We start from the raw sequence: 24,470 nt of genomic DNA, 5'->3' as shown, positions 1-24,470 counted from the left end.
AGCTGCCTGAGGATGCACTCATGCTTGCTAAACCTCTAATCCCAGCTTTGATTCCTTTTTCCCTGAATAATCAGTTCAAACACAGCTAGAATTAATCACTGTTTGTAAATTTAAAGGTTGCTTTTCTTCTCTCTGCTTAGGATCCGCCCTAGGTCACACAGGGCTAGCATGGGTGAAGACACGGCCCAGACTCCCCCCCGAGTCTGGCCCATTCCCCCACTGCACAGTAATACCTACAGCAATAATAACAACAATGGTATTGGTGATAAAAACTGCAACACCTACTTACACAGCAGTGGCTCTGACTCAGGGGCCACTCCTGCCTGTTTCCTGGATCCATCTCTGAACAGACCCTTACACCCCCATCTACAACATCTGCCCATCCTGGCTCTGGTCTAGCCCAGCTCTGTAGCCTGTTCTCACTCACCACCTCACTCTTCTGGTACGCTGTTCTCTCACCCACTCTATTCTTCCTTTGCTGTCAGATGCCTTGAGGAGAAGCCCTGGCCAGACAGCCAGGACAGTACCTTCTCCTGAATGCTGGCCAAGCTGATACTCATTCACATTACAATTCTTGTACCCTGCTCTAGAGTTCAAATGAGCATTTTGGCCTGCACAACTGCAACTGATTTCCAATTCAGGTGACCTTCACACTGCAATGACAAATAGGCTTCAGTCATTAGGTTCACTGGCACTAATGATCCCTTTGTAACTGTTCCAGATGTTACACTGCAAACACCTTTGTTTGGATTATCTCGAAGCATCCCATTTCTTATTATTATAGAAAGTCAAGAAACATAACATGAGCAGGGCTCCTAAAAACGAGATTTATGCTCAGCTGCGCTGTGCAAGCAGAGTTACAGTGCAGAGAAAATTACAGGCAATAAATAAACGTGTACATAGATAGAGGATGTCTTTTAATATGTATCTGCAAAGCATTCTTTGGAATGCTTAATGAGAAACCTATTTCTGGTTCTCTAAAACCATTTGCTTAAGTCTTGGTGAGCTCTGTACTTCACAAGGGTTAGTAGGCCAGCAAACTCAGTATTTTTCATTTCAATTTCAAAAGGATTCCAGCAGAGGCAAATATTTTCAAACACTGCATTTGCAAAATACTGCTGCAATTAAACCTGTAAGACAAACTAATGGCATCACCCACCATAGAAGGTCTCAGTGTCATTTAGTATGCCACTGGAAGTACAGAGGGAGGGTGGGCATCCCTCCAAAGTACAGGCTACACTGATAAATCCTCTTTCACCCACTCCATGAGCTTCTTTATCCGATTTTCAGGGATCATCTAACACTTCTGGAGCTGACTTTCCAAAAAGGGACAGAGCCAGGAGTCCACAATGAAGCTTTTCATCCTTGCCTTCCACGGTCTTACAAAGCAGAGTCATGTGGATAGATTGGGATAATTTGATAGAACTACCTGCTAAAATTATACCTGATACTCAAAAATGCTCTAAAAACCACTATCCAGCAAGGTTCACTCCCCACTGCTACTCCCTCTTACCAAGAAAATGCCCAGGATTAATGAGCATCTCTTCCTCTCACTGCTGTCTGCTCAAGCACTTGCACACCTCCTGGCTCCAGAGCAGGCTGACAGTACCCTGGCAGGGCATCCTAGCACCCGAGATGCACAAAGACCAGAATAACTCATGTGCCTTCATTGCTTATGCACATGCAAACGGCAAGGAAAGCACTGCTACCTCTTCAGTTGTGTATCTGTCACACAAGAACAGCATGTTTCACACTTAGCAAAAGTCTAAACGTACTCACTTCAGTCAATACACAGGTCAGAAGTACACGCTGCAGCCATTAAGGAAGGCAGAGATGTGAAGAAAGCCCATAGATGACAGACAATAAACCCAGGAAAGAGTAACTAAGATGAGGATGCAACACTAATTTCACGACAAAGTGGGCTTTGAGAGCTAAACCAGGCAACTAATAAAACCTGACATATTTAAGTTGAAGATATCATCATGAGAAACCTAAAGACTCCCCATGCATCAAGAAAATTAGCTTGAAAAAGCAACAACCGGTTGCACCAGGAATTTATAATCTCTCAGCTGCTGAGATTGTGAACAGTGGCACTTTGTAATCTTATAGGGAAAGCAGCTCTAATGCCATCTGGTCGTGTATTTCCAGCCAAGATCACTTAGTGGAGCCTGTAATGAAAAAATTTGCACATCCTCCTAAAAATCCAAATTATGCCAGCTGTGCCACGGTGCCACTTGTGCTCTCAAGGAGAAGGACAGCTGCCATCCCCTTTACTCTGAAGACAGGAAGCAAACTGACTTGCTTAAGAGACCTAATTTTTCTTGAATCTCCCTAAATGATCTTACCTGTTGCTAGGAAAAGGAAGGGTGAAGTCCCTGTTGAAATTTTTTGTTTGATTTTTGCTGATATATATACAGCACTTGGTTTCTATACCCACCTTGCTGAGCTACTGTGAAGAAGGTGATGTTTGGACCTTAACTCTAACCTGAATTGAAGCCAGTACAAAGAGAGTATTGGCTGTACAAAAATCAGCAGACCTGCCTTGGCATAAAACCAGTTTGAGAGAGGGTGCAGTTAAGCTTGTCATCTTCACCTCTCCTAACAAATGAGACATTTCATATTTTAGATATTACCTCAGCAACTTACTGCCAGTTTTAAATTGCTCTGTCATCTCAGATTAGCACTCATCATTCATGCTAATGTAAACTAAATGGTACCTCTCCTGAAATATATGAGAAAATAAAGGGGATTACAATGAGGGTTGCAGGGCATACAATTTCTAATCCATGAGCAACTAATTGTTATAGGTACTTCTTGGTACTTCCATGCACTGAGCCATCAATTTGAACCCATATATTTGCTATTATATTATTTTAAGGTCAAATCTTGTTTGTATTAAGCATACAGCTACTCCCACTGGCTCCAAGGGGCTATTTGCAAAAGCAAAGATAGATATACCTCAAATGAGCAGCAGAAGAGATACCACCACCAAACTGCCTATAGCAAACCTATACACTTCCAGGACGCAAGGGCTGAGAGCGCACCTTCAAAACCACGTCCCGTCTAGACGCTCCCCGCTCACAACGAAAAGCAGCAGTGGGGAGAATTATAGCCCAATAGTTGGCATGACAGGAAGGAAATAGCATTGGGAAATGCTTATTTTAATGACAGAAAAATATTTGCCAGGCTTGGGCTTAGCAGCAGTAATGTTATTACTTTCCAAGCTGGAAGACGAAATATTTCAAGGGCTGTTTTTTGACACCTTCACTGTGGCTTGATTTCTGCATCTATTAAGAAGAAGTCTATATAGCCTGTGCTGCACATGCTTTGCAAGCCTTTGCATACAGCTCCATTTTATAAGGCACTAGTGTGATAGAATTAGATATAATTCACATCAGGCTGAGCAGCTACCAAAAGTGAACATACATGGAAGTACTAATGTCCCTTTGGTTTTGTTTCCAGGATTAACGCTAAACTCAATGTCTTCATTTCTTTATTTCTCAGGGTACACAGAAGCAAGACAGAAAAGTCTGCTGTGTAAAGAGGCCTGAGTGCATATAGTTTCCTTCTTAATGCTTCAGTTTGTCAGCCTTTTAACCCCAAATCTCTTTAAAATGTTAATATAGAAAGCTGTATTTCTAGCAATCTGCAGTTTCATCTTCCCAGCATGCTTACATTGAGTGAAATCCATTTACAAATACCATCACTGCAAGCACTTCAAAGCCTAAGAAATGTCTTTTAATTGTAATTACTCTGCCTGTCTTGGGCCACCCTGAGCCTCCCTTCAAATGCCCATTCGTTTTGGTGGGACTGGAGTGTAGTGAGCAATGACACCAGCAAGTACATTAGCTCTGGTACACTGCTCTGAAATTAGACAGAGAAGAACCAATACTTCTGTGCTGTAAGGTTCCCGTAATCATGGGAAGTGCAGTAAGTGAATGGCTTTGAAGGATGAACATTTGAAAATGTGGGACCATCTAGCTCTGGAAATTACCTCTTAGAGTTATGATGATGTACTTTAGCTTCTCCCTCATTACGTGCAGGCAAGTTTTTAGTCTAATTTCTGGGTTCAGGGCATTCTGAAAAGAAAGAGTCACTCACTTCACTTGGGAATAAAGAGAAAGGAGAGAAAAGAAAAATGAGGCAAAGACGTGTCTACAAAAACACTTCTTAACATGGATTTCTCCTGGCTATTGCTTATTTCTCAACTGCTCCTCTTTAATAGAGCCAATCTCTGTTTTTAACACATAACATTATCTTTTCCTCTATCCTACTTCTTCCATGCATAATAAAGTGCATTTAAAGTACTTATATGGCTGTTGTTACTGGAGGATGCGCACCTCTTTAGTCTATCTATCTTCATAATACCTGTGGGAGCTGGGAAAGTCCTATTATGGTCTCAGGCTCAGAACATCAGAGATATTTAGGGGCCTGCCACTGAGATAAATGGGATTAGCTACCCTATGGCTTTTCTGGCTCAGAGCCTCTGCTATGTCCCTAAAATCACAAAGGACATCTTAAATGAGGCAGGGAACCACTCTTAAGGCTCTCGCTACCTAGGCTGTGGGGTTAATTTCTGGATCAGGTTTTCTTTTCTGATTTAGTCTTATGTTGTTAAAGGATGAAGAGATTAGATAAGGTAAAAATCATGTCCTTACTTTCTTCTGCCTACTCATACTATAAAAGCTTTCTACACATACCTTAAAATCTTTCTACTGTTGGCATACACTGGCTACAAGCACTTTGATGTACTCTGCTTTACTCCAGCTCAGTTTTCTCCCCAAAAGCTCTGCGTAATAGTCCACAAATAACTACCAAACCTCTTATTTAGCTCAACACTCCTGACCGCCTTCCCCACAGAGCAGCAAACAGACTTTGATTGCCCTCTGCACCTGGCTTTGTTCTGCAGAACCACTGGTTCTTCTGCAGTGGATTCTGCAAAGCAGAGCATGCTCAGGTGAGGGCTGGGCAGATGTGCAGTGTCTGCACGCACACCCCCTTACCAGCATGACCAGTTATAAAGGAAAGTTCCATCTTTCCTGGAGGGCTCCACCAGTTCCCTGCCCAATTCTGAGCAACAGATGTACAAAACACACAGGCCACCTACCCACAGGGCACAACAGCATAGCTCCTGTCCTCCACGCTCGGGAATTTGTCTAAACATACTTATGAACATGGGTATCTATTTCGAATGTCAAGCTTCACAAAAGCAAATAGGTCTAACATAAGGTAACAGCACACAATTTCTATAAAGAAACAAAACCCCACTGTCTCAAAACTGGGCTTTACACAGGCACCTTTAGGTGGTCAAACAAGCAGCTACTCTGAACCACTTGGGTGGGTTACCACAAGCACCTTGGCCTCCTGATGCAATGGCAATATAGACTTTAGTGGCCAAATAGTCATCAGGACACATGGATGGAGTATTTTTTCTTACTGCAACCACAGGAAGGCATGATTTTTCCCTCCATGGTCACTAAGGAGCCTAAAGTAACCCCAAAATACTGTTCCATCAAATTGCCACAGGCACACTCCTTCGAATAAGAAGACATCGTATTTTCCACTTCCTCAAAGCAATTACTTCTTAAGATATGCATTAGTTCAATCTTTCCAGGATTTAAATTAAGCCAAGTACTAAATCATCCAAAGCTAACTACCTGAACATTTTCTACATTTTTCAACATCTTAAAAACAGTCAGTCTTTGATGTTCATTACTTTAAAGCCACAGAATTTTGTCTGGAAATTGACCACTCAAATTACCTAAAGTGGAAGTTGAGAAGAAAAAAACCTAATCTATTTCCAGACTCAAATTAATATTTTATTATTTAGCCCATATGTGAAAAGCGTCTTAAGCCTCTTCGGTGGATTTTGATATTCACTTGAGGTACTCTAGGATGTTAAAAACATGGGGTTTGTATTAGGCTTGCAAACACAACCATCACATTTGCACGTGTGCTGGGAGTAGGAGGGATAAAGATGAGAACTCCTTCTATAAAGGATTATATTGAGGTTTTGGACTTACACTGTTCACTTTGCCTAAGACAGTAACTTGCTTGCATGATCACGCTGGTATTCCCTCAGAGCATGAACACAGGTCTCATTCAGATCAGCAATTCTTGTAAATAAGAAATTACAAATTGTTCCTTAGATATTAGTTTTGCTAATTTGACAGTGTTGAAAAATAATTTTATCCCTAATAGGAGTTCAAAGTGTGACTGCTTCCTTGCCCAAATTGCCTGCTTGCAGCAATCTGAAATAGAAGTATTTTATCAGCTTAGCCTGACACAGTGAATTTCTATTATCGGAAGAAAAAGAACTTCCAATATCAGATTTCAGGTTCCAAATTGTTCCAGTTCATCATGAATCTCTGGAAGTATGGAGAAAATGCATTCTATTTCCAAGTTTAACACTGCTATCAAATACCCTAAATCTGCAACTCTACAGATAAATGTCTGGGTTTACATACAAAGAGGACAAAACTCTAGTGAAATAATTAGCAAGATTTACTGTAGCGCTAAGACTGCAGGAGAGACCTGAGAAGATTTAAATGTGCTGTTGGCGGCTGCTTGCTTCCCGAGTTGCTTGGGAAGCTTCTGGTGGAGAACACAACAGACATCAAACAGTCCAATTACTGTGATGAAAGTGCTCTGTCAACACGCTGTGACCCATCGCTCGGGTCTGGCAGGGAAGCATTTTATCCACATTGTGGTTTGTGGTCTGCACAGGTATCGCTCGCTATCTCAAATGCTGTCCTTGGAAAATATACTGCACAATAGAGACCTGCAAGTTTTACAACAGCACAGAACCCAATCTTTTTAGTCCCTTCTAATGAAAATTAATCACCATAATTTTTTTTGGTTTGCCTTTTTTTTTTTTTTAATGAAAATCTCTCCTAGTTCCTTTAAATGTGCTTTTCAGGTTTGCAAGAAACATTCCTTTCCCCTCTTTGCCTATATGGCCAATCTATCCCCTTGATGTCCAAACATGACTGCTGCTGCTGATCAGGCTATTTCCTCCTGACTGCTGTCTGCCAACATCTCCTTTCTGTGTGCTCAGGAATATGCCTGAATGGAGGGTGTGTGTTACTCATTACAGCCTATTTATATATTCTCCCGGTGATAAGCTACCCCTATCTTCAAAGCAGTCACCTTCCTCAAAGAATCCATCTGTTCTGCAAATGTGAAGCGTGCAAAGCAGCAAAAGTCTCCGCCCTGACATCCATGAGGGACAACCTGTTAAAACTCAGCCTTTCCAGCTCCTTCACATCTAAGTCTCAAGGTGGTTTTTCACCTTAACCACACAACGCGCACTTCAGTGGCCATGGAAGTGCCCCATTAGCAATTTCAACAGTCTCTGTATCAGATCTTTGCCATTAGTCATGTTTATTTAAACAGAAGGGAGGCTTTAGACTCCATAAGAAGGGCCATGGAACTAGGAGCATGTCTTTTCATTTAGGCATGAAAAGCAGAGATGCCAAAGAAAGAGCTGTTGCGAGGACAGGCCAGTTTGTTTCCACAGCCTGGTTTAGATGGTGCTAATCTTGGCAAGCTGCAGGGAGATGTTAAAGATCCCCCCAACAGGGATGCCTGGCTGTGCCCTCCAGTGCAGGATGAGGCATGCACTTTCTCTTCATCTCTGTGCCCCGCCAGCTTCCATGCTGAAACAAGAGCAGTGGCTACCAGGACCACCACTCTCCAGCACTGCAGTCACTTAATGGCCTTACATGTATCCCTTCCCACAAGGCTCACCCCTGGTCTAATGAAGATATTTATTGCCACAGCTGTATTTCTGCAGTTGCTGTTCACTCAGCAGTTGGGTCTGATGAGATGATTTCTTGGTCTGACTCATATTCCACCCTCAGTTTACCCAGACACACTCCTGAGGCAGCTGTTATCTGGGCAGCAAGTGCAGTTCTACATCAAGCAAGTACTCCACCTTTCATGCTGGCTACCTCCTGCCTTCCCTTTGAAGATGCACGAGGTGCCTATTGACCCTCCACCATGAACACCTGCAGCAAAAGAGCCCCAAACTGCTGTTGCAGACACTTGCAGCTCCTCCAGGAGCATTATTATTCACAGTATAAATGACCAAAGAGTTCCTAGCTCACAGAACGAGTCAAGGAAATGGCCCTAAATAGCTTAGAGAAAACAGCAGCATGCAGCTATGGCAAGGAGAGGTCTGTGTGCGCTCAGGCTTGCTCTGAGCTTGGGAACTACAGACTCAAATAACAGATAACTGGATCTCGTAACTCATTTCCGTTAGCTCTGCTGACCAATGGTTTCTTCCCGTTTTACACGCAGCAGACAAGGGCTTGTTTTATTTTCTTTGGCTCCGAGAGATAAAATTTTATATTCGATACTGTGTATTTAATTTTCTGGGGTTTGTTCAAAATGATCTAGTCTGTCACAGCTTTATTCCCCAGTGCAAACCTGAGAATCGTTGGGCCATGTCCTAACTCAGTTACATCAACTTATTCAGTGTCAAAACTTGGCTCAGTTCTACAGAAAAGGCTCTTCAGTGAGTCAGCTTCCCAGTAAACCCCCAGGGATGTCAATCCACAGAGTGGATCCTACTCCTGTATGATACATGTATGGTGTTTTCCTTGGCTAGGAATAAAACAGAACTGCTTCAGACACCCTGTGCTTCAGTTGTATAAAATGTCTCGATTAGCATTTCTTGTTTTGTTTTCAGAAAGAAAAGGAAATTACAATAGACTCCAAATCTCTTTCTCAAAGCTGGCCCACATAATTAAAGGTAATTGTTAGCTTCTTAATAGCTTGGCATTTTCCACTGCACCTTCTACAGGAGAGAAAAATCCAGACTGAAGAACTATTCAATTGTGAATGTTCATTCAGCATTCTCAGTAGGCATTTTCCTCTTGTATTTAAGCCAAAACAGTAAGTAATGTAAGCAGGAAGCATAGAGAGCAATTGCTTACTGGCGACCAAAGGTAAGAAAGGTCAAACGTTTATTTCCTATGTTGCTTCTATGCGTGCAGTGCCCAGAATCTATTAATTATATTTCATGGTACTCTGAACTTGTAAAAGGACATAAAATGTATTTATAGCTCACTTAAATTCTTGGTAATGAAACAGTCATCCTACGCAGGACCTCTGCTAATCTACTGAAGACTTTCTGTACATTAACTTTTAAAATGCAAAAAAGCCCTTGTTTGTTTGCCAACAGAAATGCTTATCACAGTTTAAAGGCAACAACAAAGAAAAGCTATTTCTTTTCCCCTTAGGTGATAGTTTGAGGTTGTATCAGTTCACCTGTGATGTCTGAAGTACAAAAATACAATTTCACTGGAAACACACATTTATTATAACTGTTATTATAGTGCTGGAAGCTCTCAAGCACACTGTGCCAAACACTAAAGAAACATATAATAAAAAGATCACCCCTCTCTAAAGCTTTTCCCGTTTAAATGTGTCATTTTCTCTCTTTTAGACAACAAGAAGAAAGGGGTAATCAAATAAAGAGCTCTTTAAAGATTTCACTTAACTAATTGTAGTTGATGCAAATTTCTGATGAGCAGACACAGAAGCTCATGGACTACTCTGCTCCTGTAATTATCCACCTCACAGCAAACGTACCTTACACAAGTCTTCCATGCTGGAAATCTGCTTTAAGATGAATTTGGAGGAGAAGATCAGACGAACATGTTAACTAAGTTTCAAAGGCTGAAATTAAGGGAAGGAGTCGGTGCTTTACAACAGGACCAGCGAGCTGCCTTCACTTTTCTTCTTGCTCATTAGCTATCGCTTCAAACCCAAACATTCTGTGATTCTATGATTCTAAATCTGTCTTATAATTACAAAAGTCAAACATCCCCATACTTAGTGAAAAGAAAAAAACCCCAAGTTGCTGGTGAAACCTTAATTCAGCTCCTTGATGCATGTGCATTATGATACAATCTTTAATTAGCCTATGAGGAAATTAATAATTATGCACTGAGTGCAGGATTTGGCTGCTGTACAGTAAATAATGCACCACACTACTCAACAAATGATGATGATTCAGCAGACATCATCTATCATATGCTCAGCAAGAGGCAAGGGGCCTGTGAGTAAAAAAAACATAGTCTAGGATCACATCATTAAAGAGTGAATATCAATAGATTATTTGTGCCAGAGGGGGAGGCACAAATTAAGACTACATAAGAAATCTCTAGTCTTTTGCCTCACTGCTTTTTCATGACGAACTATAAAAACATCAAAGTATTTAGTGTTTAGCAGACATTCAGCTTCAAACAGAAGCTGAACCATGTACCAGTTCAGGGACCTGATGGTGACAGGTTGGACACTACCAGGAAGACAAACTATTTGGCCAGGTTGGACAGGGCTTGGAGCAACCTGCTCCAGTGGAAGGTGTCCCTGCCCGTGGCACAGGATTGGAACTGGATGAGCTTCAAGATGCCTTCCAACCCAAACCATTCTGTGATTCTATGATTCTATTCTAAGAACAATTATATTCCTTTCAAAGAGCATTTCAACCTGGACAAAATTCAGGTCTGAAATAGCAATGATATTTCTGAGCTGTAGCAAATGCATACCCGACATTTAAAATACTGTCTGTTTTCATCACGGGTACAGCCAGCTGCACAGCCTGCCTGTTCACTTGAAACTGTGAAGGAGGAGGATTAGTTGGTGCTCCTGGGCTCTTAATGCCAGCCAAAGCAATCAACATTAAAGGAGGAGCAACATCACCTCTCCACCACTATTAACTGGGAGCCAAAACTGGAGAACAAAGATACAGACAAGTCCTTGATTTACCGTGAACTAAGACAAACAAGATGCTCTACTTCTGCCCTCGGATGTCACAAATAAAGCACAAAGCAAACAAATTATTTGCTATAGGTTATTCTTGGGTATTTTCAGCTACACCCTTGCTTTTTGTGATGACTGGGCATGGATGGGCATACCACGAGAGCGCCGAATCCTGCTCTCAGGAAAGTAAATTCCAGCCATTTCCTCCAGGACAAGTTTACTACAGGCTGCCACACAATACTTTTTTTAGCATTCATTAGTCCTTGAGGACCAATTTATTCATTTTTAGCATCATTAAAACAGAGGTTGCATTTTACAAGTGAATCACTGCACTGCTGGGGCTATAGGAAGCTGCTCAATTATCTCCAGTGTGTTAAAAGCTGAATCCAGACTTGATACTCATCTTAAATTGTAACGAACATTATTTCCCAGCTCGCAGCTGTCTTGGGGTTTTTGGGGAGGGAGGTTGGGGGCTTTGGGTTGGTTTATTTATTGTTATCACTGCCATACAGCTTCTGAACCTGCAGAGCAGAGGCAGGCACCGCTGGGGTGCTCAGCAGTGCATTACTTGCAAAACACTGCTGGGAATGGAATACGAAAGATCGAAGCCCCCGGTATTCACAGTGAAGCTGGCTCGTTGTGTATCCAACTTCTCCTTCATTTGGAACTTCATTTCTTTTTAAGAACAGCTGGAGACCACAATTTAGCATTCACATTTACCTAGGTATTTGTGGCATTCCCAAGTCAAATTAACAGGCTTGTTACCTCTTGACATGTAAATAATACTGTAATATTCGTTCCCAGTAACACCTATACAGAATACAGCAATTCCTGAAATTGGGGCTTGCCGTCTGTCAACTGAAATACACAAAACCTGTCTATATATGCATATATATATTTCATCATATATTTGACTCTCTCCCTTAATCAGCATCCCCAAGCCACTGAGTTTCAATAAATTCATGCTCTTGACCGTACTGCTTTGAGAAAACATCACAGCCCTCATTCTATGTGTAAGAATGAAAATCCAAGCAATTTTCATAGTTCTCTTTATGGTAATGTCTCCTATTTTGTTTAAGTTTGTTTCAGATAGAGACAAAAGTTCAGATGGAGAAAAAAACATGCAAAAAATAAAGCTAGGTAACCGATAAAAGGGTGCTTTGGAGGGTGTCATGGCCAAATCTGCAGGTTTAATGAGAACGACTTAACACTACCCAGTTTCTTCAGAAGTAGCTATGAACTGCTGGGTAAAGTGAGGGTTTTCTTTTCCTCTAAAGTGGCTAATTTCAGAAACTACAAGAAACAGAATCAAAACACCCTGACATAGCCTGGAAGGGAAGTGAGGCACTGGAAAAAGCTCCGCACATATTACACCATGTTAACTGTGCTTTTAAATGCAAGAAGCTGTGGTGGTCTGAAGGGAGGAAATTAAATGAGAACAGGAAAGCAGGAGTAGGGGAAAGAAGTGAAGCATCCTTAAGCAGCCAAAACCCTTGCCTCCTTTTATACAAGTTGTTTACAGACCTCCCTCATGATTTTGATCATTACTTTCACTTTGGAAGGGGCCTTACACAAAACCCTACTTCTATTCAGAAGACTATTTAGAGCCAGCGCCTACTCCCTCTTTGGCTGGGGGTGCTGAGAATGAACGTATGGAAAGGTATTGGTTGATAAACCCCTTTGACATGGAATGACATGATGTCTTTTGCTCTCTTACTGGAAGAGGATCACTGCATTTTATGAACTAGAGGGGCTTCTGATACTCCACCTTACTCAAAGCCGAGGGACTTGAGCTGTTCGAACCTCCAGCACAAACTTATCACACAATCTTTCACTCATCTCTTCCCTTCACAGTCCATTCACCCAAACCTGTTTTTTATTTGTTTGCTTTGCTTTTTGTTTGTTTGTTTTGCCTTTTGTTTTTAAACAAAGTCCTTGGACCACAGGTTGAGTCCACACAGGCAGGATGCCCCACAGTAACAAAAAACCTCTTGGCCCCATGGATGTGCTACTTCAGTGCCAATAACTAATGAAGCAGAATCAACAGTTTGCTGCAAGCATTTCTGGTGAGAAAGAACAAAGAACTTCTGTCATCTCCAATGAAAGCAGATACCTTGAAGTACTCAAAATAACACAACCTCCTGTGTCAGGACATGCCACATATTTCAGTAGCGCATTGCGTATGCCGATCTGTAAGTGCGGACAGCACCTTGCCACTGAAGCCCTTGATGCTCCCAAATTACTACAGCACCTGGCTAGGAACAGAGATGTGATTCTTGGCAAGCTGGGGGAGAATTACCAACTCAAGAGCTGATTCAGAGCACCTATGTTTCTTTACAGTAAGAGTAGCCCAGGAAATGCTCATACATTATGAGAAACACTGAGCATCAGAGAGTGGAAGATCTTCATGTGGAAACCAGTACACCAGCTGGAAGATGGCTGAGTGTAAACTGGTTCAAGACACAGGCTCTTCTGCAGAGCCTTGCAAAAAAACCTCAGCTGCTCATCTCCTGTTCCACTGCTCTGACCTCCACCCAGCCATCTGGGTGTCATGCTTCTTCAGTCACTGAAGGCAACATCCAGTGCTTGTAATAAAATTTGACTGATTACTCTGTGAAATCAGAGGTTTTCAAAGAGATCTGTGCATTGATTCCTGAATGTTAAAATAAACTCTGCCAACACTTTCTTCTGAACGGACTATCTGGACATCACTAATTTCTTGCAAAATATGCCTGTGTCATCCAGTATCTTGGAAGAGCAGGTGCTTTCTTTCATGCCCCCAAGCAGATGCACATTTCACTGTTCTCTGAGCACTCAGAGGCAGCTGTTTTGAGTGTGGGACAGAACATAGTGACAGCTGCTGAAACCGAGATGTTGATCTACCTTTTCTACCTAATCTGACTTCTGCAGGGATGAAGCAGCTCGTCTCCTGCGGTGTGCAAGCCCTTGCAAGAGGCACCCCAGTGCAGTCAGTGCTCTCACCCCAGCCACTACCTTATTTTCTTCTCTCTTCTTTCTGTAAAAGAGAATATCATGCCATCTGTTAAGTGAAGTGCTGCATGTACATTGCAATATACCCTGCAGCACGCAACAGAGCCTTGCAGATTAAATGTGAAGGGAAGTGGCTGTGAGGGGAGAGAAAACTCCAGGTGCTGGAGCTGTTACAGGTGAGCCTAAGCGTTTGCTTCCCCGAGGCAGCTACCTGTCGGGATTAATCTTGCTGAGCCCAGGAATGTGCCTCGGTAGACGCCGCACCCCATTCCAGGAAACCATAAATACCAAATGAGATGCTCAGCACCACACATGAAAGCATCTTCTTTCTGCAGGGGGAGTGACAGCCCAACTAGCATCAATCCTGCTTTGTGCAGGGGTTTTCTTAAGGTGGTTCTGGGGGGGGGAAGGAAGGAGGTAAGCATGGGTGCTTGCTGCCTTTCTCCTAAGGAGGCCTCCAAGGGAACCCCTTTATTTGGTTCTCTGTCCTGCATCCACCTGGGAGCCTTCTTTTTGATTTCCAGGTTAAAGGATGTTCTCTCTCTGTCTTGTCCCAAAAGCAACTCTAAGGGAGGGAAGGCCAGGGGAGCCACAGAAATCATCTTTGATAGCCCCTCTTACAAGTACTTTTGATAACCCATCCCAGAGGCGAAGCTAGGGGACAAGTGGGCTGCTTCTGAATGATGCTGCCCAAAGAGCAATGTGAGAGGGGGCACAAAACAATTAATGGCACTTTGAGTAGCCCAATTTTGCCAAACAGGGTACCCTGGCCTGTCAGGGAAGTACAGTGCAAGTGAGGAACACTTCTTTAGCAAAAGTGATTGACTCCCAAGTTTCATTTCCTCTTGTTTCTTTGTTATCCCACTAGGAAAAAGATTGTTAAGCTTCCTGCTTACCTCAAACACCTTCCTCCCTTTAGTTCCCTCTTCTTCCTCAGTTTCCCTGACCCTATTAGCTTTTTGTGCAGAGGCACTGCTTCATATTAGACGCTCAGTTATGAGACCAGCAGAAGGTCAGTGTAAGACTTATGTTTAGAAAGGGAAACATCAGGTGAGCAATGGAAGTCATCCTGATGCCCCCACTATGCCTGAGGATGCCCCAGAGGTCAGCGTTCTCCCACAGAGCTGAGCCCATGGCCAAGGCCACCAACGGAGGCCATACACCACAACTCCAGGGGCAGAGCCCCAGTGTGCGGACCTACCACATGAAAAGAGTGTTCCCAGCTAATTAGAGGCTTCTGGACCAAAAGCACTACATTTAAAGTCCAAACTTGAATGCTAGGCCCTAGGGAGCAGCCAGTGCCAACGCCAAGGGCAGTGGGAGGCAGCAAGCTTACCAAGCACACTGGGACTGCCAGAGGGACACCACTGACTCCAGGAGTGCTCCTTTCTAGAACCTTTGAAACGAAGGAATTGACTTCAAAACACAGCAGCAATTCCGTATTCTGAGCTATAACCAGGCCCTAGAAGATTTCTTTCCTGTTTCTACATAAACATTAACTTTTAGACAGTACCTCACCAAACCCAAACCACACAGTGCCTTCACGGACCACTCACATCTGAGTAGTGGCAGCAGGACACTGGAAGTGTGGAGCAGTTGTGCTGGGGCAACATGTTTGGTACACAGGCACTGCAGTCCCCATGGCTCAGATGCTCAATGCTTCCGTCTTGTGCCAATCATTTTCTGTGCATAGTCGTCCTACATCTCTCAGAACACACCTTTTGGGCCGAATTTGGGACACCAAATTCAGATACCTTAAAATGTCAGGCTGACAGGGCTTGGTTCATGCTATCATCAACTGAGAAAATACCTTTAAAATTCAGATTCACCTCTGGATTTCATAGTCGAGTTTTAAAGTCAGTGGGGTAGGGGACAGCTCTTCCCATTGGGCTTACTCCACAACCCAGCTGCCTTAAGCATCCACACTATATGTAAATAAATATATGCATATATGCATCTCTCCCCAAACAGTCCTTCTAGGGGCTGAAACCCTATTTACTGTCAGCTGAATCAGTGAGTTCCTCTGTCAAAGGCACATTTGGTTGGATTTTAAACAAGAGGCATTTATAAATCTCTAAACTTTTAACCATCAGTGTGTAACAGCTTCTAGGATGTTCCCCACCTTGTAACATTTGCAGCTATGATTCATCTCCATAAGAAATATGTAACTATCTAACTCTTAAATACTGCTAATTATCTGCATGGACTGTGTTTCAGCATATGCCATTTCCATCTACCAACATTGGACATTATGAAAGCTTTTACATGACATCAGCTTTCCAGTGAGCAGCCACCTATGATATATAATTTTTAATCTGCATTTGATTGCCACAGCTTAAAAATCCCAGAATTTATGAGAGCTACAAATCGCCTTTTTAGACTGTGCAGGGTGAAATAAAAGCCAACATTTTGGGTTTGGCTTGTTGATATTTCCTGAAAACATGAAACAATTCTGAAAGGACAGATTTGCTGGCTCACAGCTAAAGGTCATGGTCACATGGGGAGCACTCGCTAAGTGTACCAAAATGACTGGGAAGGAAAGATTGGCACAGCATTGCAGTATTATTAACAAGTGATTTAAGCAGAGGAAAAGGGGGAAAAGAGAGAGACAGACAAGGATTAAACTCTGAGCAAGTGAGCTTTCATCGAGACTAGAAAGTCAGCCTTGTTCATTGCTGCTTGCAGCCCCTCACTGTCACTTGAAGCACCACTTGCTCTTGCTCCCTGTCCCTACCCCCTTTGGCTCTGAATGTGACTGCTCTGACCAGGCAGCACAAACCACTCCTCTGGACTTTTCTGCATGGTCCAGAGGTTTTTCTAGGCTCACCTCTGTAACAGATTATGGAGATACAAGTTTCATTTGGAAGGACGGGAGTTTGAAAGTCACAGAATCACAGACTGGTTTGGGTTGAAGGGACCTTAAAGCTCATCCAGTTCCAACCCCCTGCCACAGGCAGGGACACCTTCCACTAGAGCAGGTTGCTCCAAGCCCCTGTGTCCAGCCTGGCCTTGAACACTGCCAGGGATGGGGCAGCCACAGCTTCTCTGGACACCCTGTGCCAGCGCCTCAGCACCCTCACAGGGAAGAACTTCTGCCTAATGTCTAATCTCAATCTCCCCTCTGTCAGGTTAAAGCCATTCCCCCTTGTCCTGTCCCCACAGGCCCTTGTCAAAAGCCTCTCTTCCAGATTTCTTGTAGCCCCTTTAGGCACTGGAAGCAGTTATAAGGTCTCCCCTTAAGGAGCCTTCTCTTTTCCAGGCTGGACAAGCCCAGCTCTCTCAGCCTGTCTCCAGCCCTCTTTGTCATACAAGTCCCATGACTGTGCAACACTGATATACAATTGCGTGGTATGAAAAAAAAGCTCATTTTCCCAAAGAAGCTTCCCCAAACCTACTCAGTGTTTAAAACTTGCTCTCAACACAATTCAAGAACCAAAGCACTTTACTGGCTAACTCCTGATCTGCCGCCAACACGAGGCAATAGGCAGTTCTCATCGCTTTCTTGAAACCATCTACTTGAAGTCCCTTGTCAAAGTATTTCATTTTATAACAACAAATACAAAAAGTTTCCCACCCACTGAAAACAAGCACATTCCGCAACTAAAATCTCTGAGGCATGTATGTTGGTAGCATCTTTAAAACACTATTTAGTGCTAGTCTCAACAGAGACTGTCCCAGCTCCCTCCAAGACTCCCAATCTTCTTTTCATTTATACTGTATTCCATTTTAAAGTATGGAGTATGTACCATTTTCCAGGCAAATAAACTGACCAAAATGAACCTAGCAGCACCCAGAAGGTCCCAGCCACAGGCTGTGCACCCCTCCCTAACTGACCAAGAGCCCTAGGACATCAGAATTAACAAAGAATTTGTGAGTATATTCCTCGTAATGAAAGTCCATTACTCTGACCTCAACGTCCTCCATAATACTGACTTATCAAAAGCATATGCTCCCATCACTCATGGTCTGTCTTTTTTGCAGAGCAAAATACCACCTTTTCAGCTAAAGGTTTACAGCAAGCCAATGACCACATGTGTAGCTTGAATCTGATACCCCAACTCCTGTTAACTACAGTAAACTAAAGCAAAACAACAAATGCACTAGTAAGCAGCTAAGCAATACTTTAGTGTGTTAAACTTTAAATTTAGCTCTAGCAGATCCTACAGGAAGGGCATCCCAGAAGGCATGTGCTCTCTGCTATGCACTCAAACTATAGGATCCCATTCCACATGTATCTCTTCTGAATATATGGCTATACCTATCACATTTCATCTGTATTTCATCTACATATTTTCTCTAAAAATACTTTGTATGAGAGAAAGGACACTCTGCTCTTGGCCACAAAGTGTTTGCCCCAAATACGACCACTGAGACTGAAATAACAGATAATTCCTTGCAATGGGACCAAGCTGTAGCTCAGAGTAGAGGCACTCTGACAATTTAGGGCTCTACAGACCACAACCTGCAAGAATGGATTGTTCTCCAAAGCAAAATGTTGAATACTAGCATGAAGAGTATTACTTCAGAGGCAGATTGCTGTGGTCTTCCTATTTTCTAGCTGCAGCTTTAGGGCAATTTACAAGTAGAGACTATTGCCTGTGATCAGCAGTGAGATTACAGAAGCAAGATTTGCTGTGATGAATCTACACAAGACAGCTCCAGGCCTAAAGTTCAATGTGCCACACCTGTTAGCAGAGAATATATGCATAATCTGATCTCCAGGCTGAAAGTACTACAAGAAAGGGTTGGACATTCCCATGCAGTGGAGCCTCCCCCCACTCCTCAGGCCAAAAATGAAATCTCTGATACGAAGACAAGCCACACATCGATACCTCTGCAACCCCAAACCTTGCACTCTAAGCTGCTGCTAAGGAAATCCAGCAAAGCCAGGCATCCGGTGCCAGAAAGACTAGAACTCTTCAATCCTACGTTAAAATATTCTTATTGAACAGTTCTCAACAGCACTACTTGCAAAAAGTCTTGTCCACTTTGAGATTCATCACATTAATTGGAAGACAGGGCAGTTTCTATGGCATTGTTTCAGGAGCTGAGGTGATTCCACTGCCCCATCATCAGAAGTCCCTTCCCTCAATTTTAAACCATCTGTGCAGTAGCTGAAGGAAAAAAATAGTAATGCTGCCCATGAAGTCATGCTTGAAACTCACACACGATATGATTTTTCTTTTTTAAATTATGTCTTGCATGAATTATAAACTCTGTATTGATTGTAAAGGTAGTTAAGCAAACTAAAAAGATATAATGGGAGTGAGAGACAACTTCCTGGCCTTGTGGGCTCAAGTGAGGTTATTTCCACTACAAAACACCAATGATCTGTGCATTATGGTCTGTTAAAGGAAGACTTGGCTTATTGAACCCTTACTTTGTTTGATGCTTAAAACAAACTCGGGTATGCACCACAGGAATAAAGCTCTATTTTTGTAAAATGCTGGGGAACAAAAACAAAGCAAAGCCCCTACAGCTCTAACTGGCATCTCAGCACAAGCATCCCCCTTTCATATGCTTGGTTTTGCTTACTACTGTTCTCATTGCTACTGTTATTATAAATGCACCAAAACATCACTCAGTGATGTAATGTCTTACTGGTTCTTACAAGCTTCTCAAACATTAAACCAGTTCATCACTAGGCAGCTCCTGCTCATCCATATAATCCTCAAAGCTGCCATCAAATTTTGCACTCTTACACTGACAGCTGTAAAACTACGTTCTTTTGAGCATCTGTGGCAAAAATAAAGAGCAGATATACCAGCCAATGCTGCAAGAGGCAGTGGAGGGAGAGGGTGCCAAGGCTGGTGGAGGTTCTGCATTAACCCCTGCAAAGGACTGGATTTCAGAGGTCAGTGAGCGTGCTCAGCGGCAGCTACACCAGGTCCCATTCAGACATCAGCGTGAGCAACCAGCATTGTAAGGCTCTTTTGAAAATCCTGGTTATCACTTTTTAAGGCAGGTGAAAATCAATTAATTTTGAGCTTTTAAAGGAATGCCTTTGCTGTGGTCAACCTTGGCCACACAGTTACAATGCATTTTGCAGAGATGCACTGCCTTTTCTTTTTCTTTAGTATAAAAGCACTTAATCTTGGTTGTCAGGCCCCTGAAGGTCAGGCTTATTTCTCTAGATCTATTATCTACCGCTTGAAATTTCCAGTTCTACCTTTATGGCTATTATAGCTTCTTTCTTGAACTCCTTTTCACAATAACTCCATATGATGACTGTTGATAAAGTTAGGAGGACTGTGATTCTAAATGTCTGCCCTTCTTCAAAATCTGATAATGGATACAGTTTCTGAATCATAGGTCATCTCAATTTTGCCAATAAACCATTTATTTCCAGTGGCCTTCAGACCTTGAGGCTTACTGTTCACTGCAGATTGGATTCTTCAGGGAACAATAAAGTAAGAGAGCCATCCTTAGCACATTAGGAGGGATACTGTACTTTAGAGAATATGTCCCCAACATCTTACACATAGCAGTTTCTAAGACCTTTGCTGCTGTACAACATTTCCTATGTATGTACGAAGCTGAAAGTTATAAGCCTCTAATGTGAACTAACCTTTTCATTTTCAATCTATATGGAAAGGACAAGAAAAATCCATGCCTCCTTAAACCCTCCCCATCTACTGTCAGCTATCCAGTCACCTCTACCATATTGTTCAACTTACAGCTCAAGGCATAGTGCCAAATTTTACATCACTACCTCAAATGTTATGCTGCTGTGGTAAGACCCGATTACAACATGCTTGTAAAAGCTATGTCAGTGCCAAGATACACAATTTGTTGGTACGAGAGCCTGCCAGCCTCCTTCAGTGGCTTCACTTGGTCTTGCAAAACACTGCCAGAGGTTCAATTCCTATTGAAGGTCAACACATGACACAAACTTTTGAGCAAGATGCAGAGGAAGGAGTGTCAAACGCAAATCCCTGGCTCAAACAGTGCTTGGAAAGTTAAGCAGTGTCTGGATTGTTAGCAGGGAGGAACTGAGTAGGTTTTACTTACTGTCAAAGCTTCTGTGCTGCGCTGTCAGAGTCATCTGCACAGAGCGACCAGCCTCTTTCATCATGGCTTCAAATTCACTTCGGCTTTTGTTTGCAAAGTTCTCTTCCATCTCACTGGTGCAGCAGGTATAGCCTTGTGGGCAGATTCGCAGGTGCTCCCCTAAAAGGAAAGAAAAAGTAGTTGAATGACTAGGTCTGGAAAAGGAAGGATTTCATCCCAGACAACCTCAGCATAAAAGTATTCCAGCTCCCCAGTAATCTGGATCTACATCAGGCTTCGCATGTTTACCCCTAATTTGAGTTATCTTGCATTAGTATAGTGGTTGGTATGAAGGCAGGTACAAAATTTCTCACTCCTGACTGTGAGGGAAGGACGAGTGAAGGAGACAAAATTCATACATGGGGCAAGAAAGGAAATACAAGTGCCTCCTGCTCAAAGTCTGCCCTAGAATTGGGCTCTGCCCAGAATCCCAGAAGACATGGAAGCCTGATTAAATGACATACTAGTTGTCTTCATTAGACTTAACAGGTATATCAGAACAACTGTTTGAAACTACTTTGCAAGAAGTTACCCCAACTCCAACGCGCCCCCCATCAAACTACCCCCCCAAAACCTATCCTGAGAAGGCATTTCCATAAACAGAGAGATGAGGCTAGTGAGAAGTTTTCAAGAGATGTGCTGGAAGCCAGTGGAATTTGGAAAACTAACTCCACTCCACACGTTTTGAAATCTTCAATTGAAAATTTATCTCCCAGAAAGAGACAAGACCACCCAAAAAAGGGTTGCTGTGACAAGCACTGTTTGAATATACCCTTTGTTATAGGGAAGGACAGGAAAGGCAAGAGGACTGGGCAGTCCAATTGAAAAATTCTTCAGTATGGGAGCTCCCCCTCCCATAAAGCAATCTCTTTACTGTGGAGAACCAAGTGTTTGCATACGCAGAGTCCGCAATAGTTTAAAAATAACTGCCTAAGTTCATATGAATCCTTACAAAGGAAGATAGATCCACCTGCAAACACAACCTGTGTTTCTCCTTACCCAGCAGTAAGAATTCATTTGAATTAAATAAAATAAAATCAGGGTGATTTTTAAGAATAGCCCCCCCTTGTTCCAAGCACGCACTGAGATAAACCAATTTCGAAGAAGTCACCATGCTTAACATACTTCAGTTTGGTTGGGATTGCCAATGATTTAAGACAGGACTGCTATCTTAACATCACAGCTGAACTGAAACATACATCTGAAACTGTGTTTTGTGTGTCTCAACAGCTTCAAATCCTGAACCTGCACAGTCCTCCAGAGTTTCCCATTTAAGTCCTTAGCTATTTCCAGTGTAGACCCTTTAGCAAATGGGTGCCTTATGGTCTTTGAAACCTGGCATGTGTCCTACCCTTGTGAACACCATGTCATTAGAAGCCTAAGAGCAATTTTGACAGGAATGCTCTGTAGTTGATGTATTTTAGGCATAAGCCATTCAGGATGAGCTTGCATTTTGCTGGCCCTTGGGTCCCTGCTCACAGACTGCTCTGGAGCAGCCTCTGCAGGCTGCTGGCGTGAGCTTACCCTTGGAAAACAGGTTACCATGTGCATCTGCACTGATGGAAAAGCCTCCTGCCTACGTGATGGGAATTGCTGCTCACCAGCTTTTATAGGAGAGTAACTGCCATCATCAGGCCTGTGCCCTGCTCCCAACAGAGAGCAAATCAAGCAGGATGGTGCGTCCTGTGGGCTTTGTTTCCCACAGGACCCCTCTCCCAGTCCCCACAAGTACACCAAAGCAACAGGAAAAGCAGCAACTTGCTTCAGTATAGAAACTAAGAGTCAAACATAAACACCATGTAGAGCTCAATGCTTGCCATACCAAATGCAATTTAAGTTACAGTGCTTGCCTCAGCCTTTCCTTCCTTCATAAACTGCATTGTTGCAACAGCTCATTTCTGTAAAGCTGCATCGTGAGGACTGCTGACGTGTGACAGACAGGCAGAGAAAGGGAGCTGCAATCTTCTGACAGGACACAGCTTTGTTTTGTGTCACAGCAAATTACAAACTTTCTTCTTGCCCAGCCTCTTGTGTCTGATTTCTGCTGCCACAGGGCTTCTGACGAGGAACAAAGTCGTGTCGACAGTTGTTTTACTGCGGTATGCATCCTTCCACACCGCCCTTGCTGCCCTCAAGACAAAGAGAGGCTTTTTCAACACCTGGCCTCTCTGGTAGGCCTGTAAACAAGGAAATGGATCCCAGAGGATCCCAATGGTTCCCTAAGACTGCCTTTACCACTGCTGGCTAACAAGTTGTGGAGATGAGGCCCTGGTGCTGCGAGCTTTGTACTCGATAGCACCCAAAAGCGCTCCTGCCACTTCTCCCTTCAGCATAACCCTTGCAGGTTCAGTCTAAGCCCTGCTTTACAAATCCCTTGCTGTGGTAAACCAAGGTAAAGCACTGGGAACTGGCTGCTCATGGAGCTCCCATCTCCCGCCTGCACGCAGGGCCTGGCTGCGCAATGGTCTCCTCAGGCCTTCAAACCAGGATGAGCAAACATGGCTGCCGCAGCAAGGAGATATCACATGTCCCTTGAGCTGCTGGCCAGAGGGGATCCCGGTTAGAAACAGAACAAAGGGGGAACGTGTGGCCACTGCCTCTGGGGAAGGGCAGGGCCTGCCCGCAGGAGGAAGGCGGACGGGAGGAAGGGCCCTGAGCTGCGCCCGAGCTCACAGGCGAGCAATGAGGAGCAGCAGAAGTGTGAGGCGCGATAATTACAACGTGACATGACCAGACAAAACCTCCCCACTCCCAGCCCGGGCAAAGCAGGGAGTGTGTTCCAGCAGGATGGCATCAGTCCAACACCTTGCTGTGCTAGCAGAGCTGCAAGTAACCTCCAGCCAGCTGGCACCGCCGAGCAGAGCAGGGAAAGAGAGAGGGAAACAGACAGAAAGCAAGGGAAAAGTCACATCCGTAGCTAAAACTGCCTAAATTTATACACCTTGCAAATTGAATATAGAATTTTTCTAATGCTTGAACTCAGAGCCATTTTAATCCCTTTTGAAGCAACATTTATCTTAGCTTTCTGCAGGCATTTGTATGGTGCTCAGCACTACAGCACTTTATCTCAGTGGGAAGCAAAGTATTTATCATTTGTCTTTGTAATTTAAACTCAGCACACACAAAACAGTCTTACAGCACTATGAAAACGCTTTGCTTGCTCTGCTTTTTAACCTGACCCACCCTGGAAACATTCACCATTACGATTTAACCTTTACTATTGACTCCAAAATAAACACACTCTAGCCTATATTTTTGCTCTCCTTACATTTCAAAGTTCATTTACTTGCTAACTTGCTGTTATGTCATTGCTGAAGCTGCACTATAAATATCCCTAGGTTCACTTCGCAGATTATCTACAGATATGTGTGGAGAGCTAGAGGTGTTTTACGAGGAGTAAATCTGCAAGATGCAGTGTGCGTTCTCCTCTTCACTGCTGCGTCAGACAAGCTTCCCTTATATACAGCTGACGTAGCTAACAGCTCCCTCCAGAGCATACACTCCCAGCACTGGGAAGAGCTTTATAGAAAGCAAGTGAGCACAGCAGAGGTCAAATGGGCAGCAAGCAGAGGACTTGAAGATAACGGATACAGTCCCAGTGATTCAGGCCAACTCTGGGTCAGACCCGAAGAGAATTACACAATCACATATGAGTCTGT

The 24,470-nt window shown here is 43.3% G+C and overlaps 1 protein-coding gene across 1 annotated transcript in view; it reads right to left on the bottom strand.

The window, feature by feature from the left end:
• The window catches only part of GPC1 (glypican 1), a 203,079-nt gene that overhangs the window by 80,881 nt on the left and 97,728 nt on the right, over positions 1-24,470 (bottom strand). Inside the window, exon 2 of the mRNA XM_030495161.1 lies at positions 20,773-20,931. Coding sequence (XP_030351021.1) covers positions 20,773-20,931 — 159 coding nt within the window. The remainder of the gene's footprint in view (positions 1-20,772; positions 20,932-24,470) is intronic.

This window comes from Strigops habroptila, chromosome 8, assembly GCF_004027225.2.
Source record: "Strigops habroptila isolate Jane chromosome 8, bStrHab1.2.pri, whole genome shotgun sequence".
NCBI classification, from domain to species: Eukaryota; Metazoa; Chordata; class Aves; order Psittaciformes; family Psittacidae; genus Strigops; species Strigops habroptila.
The sequence above is the reverse complement of the archived record's forward strand: the minus strand, read 5'-3'. Positions and strand labels throughout refer to the sequence as shown.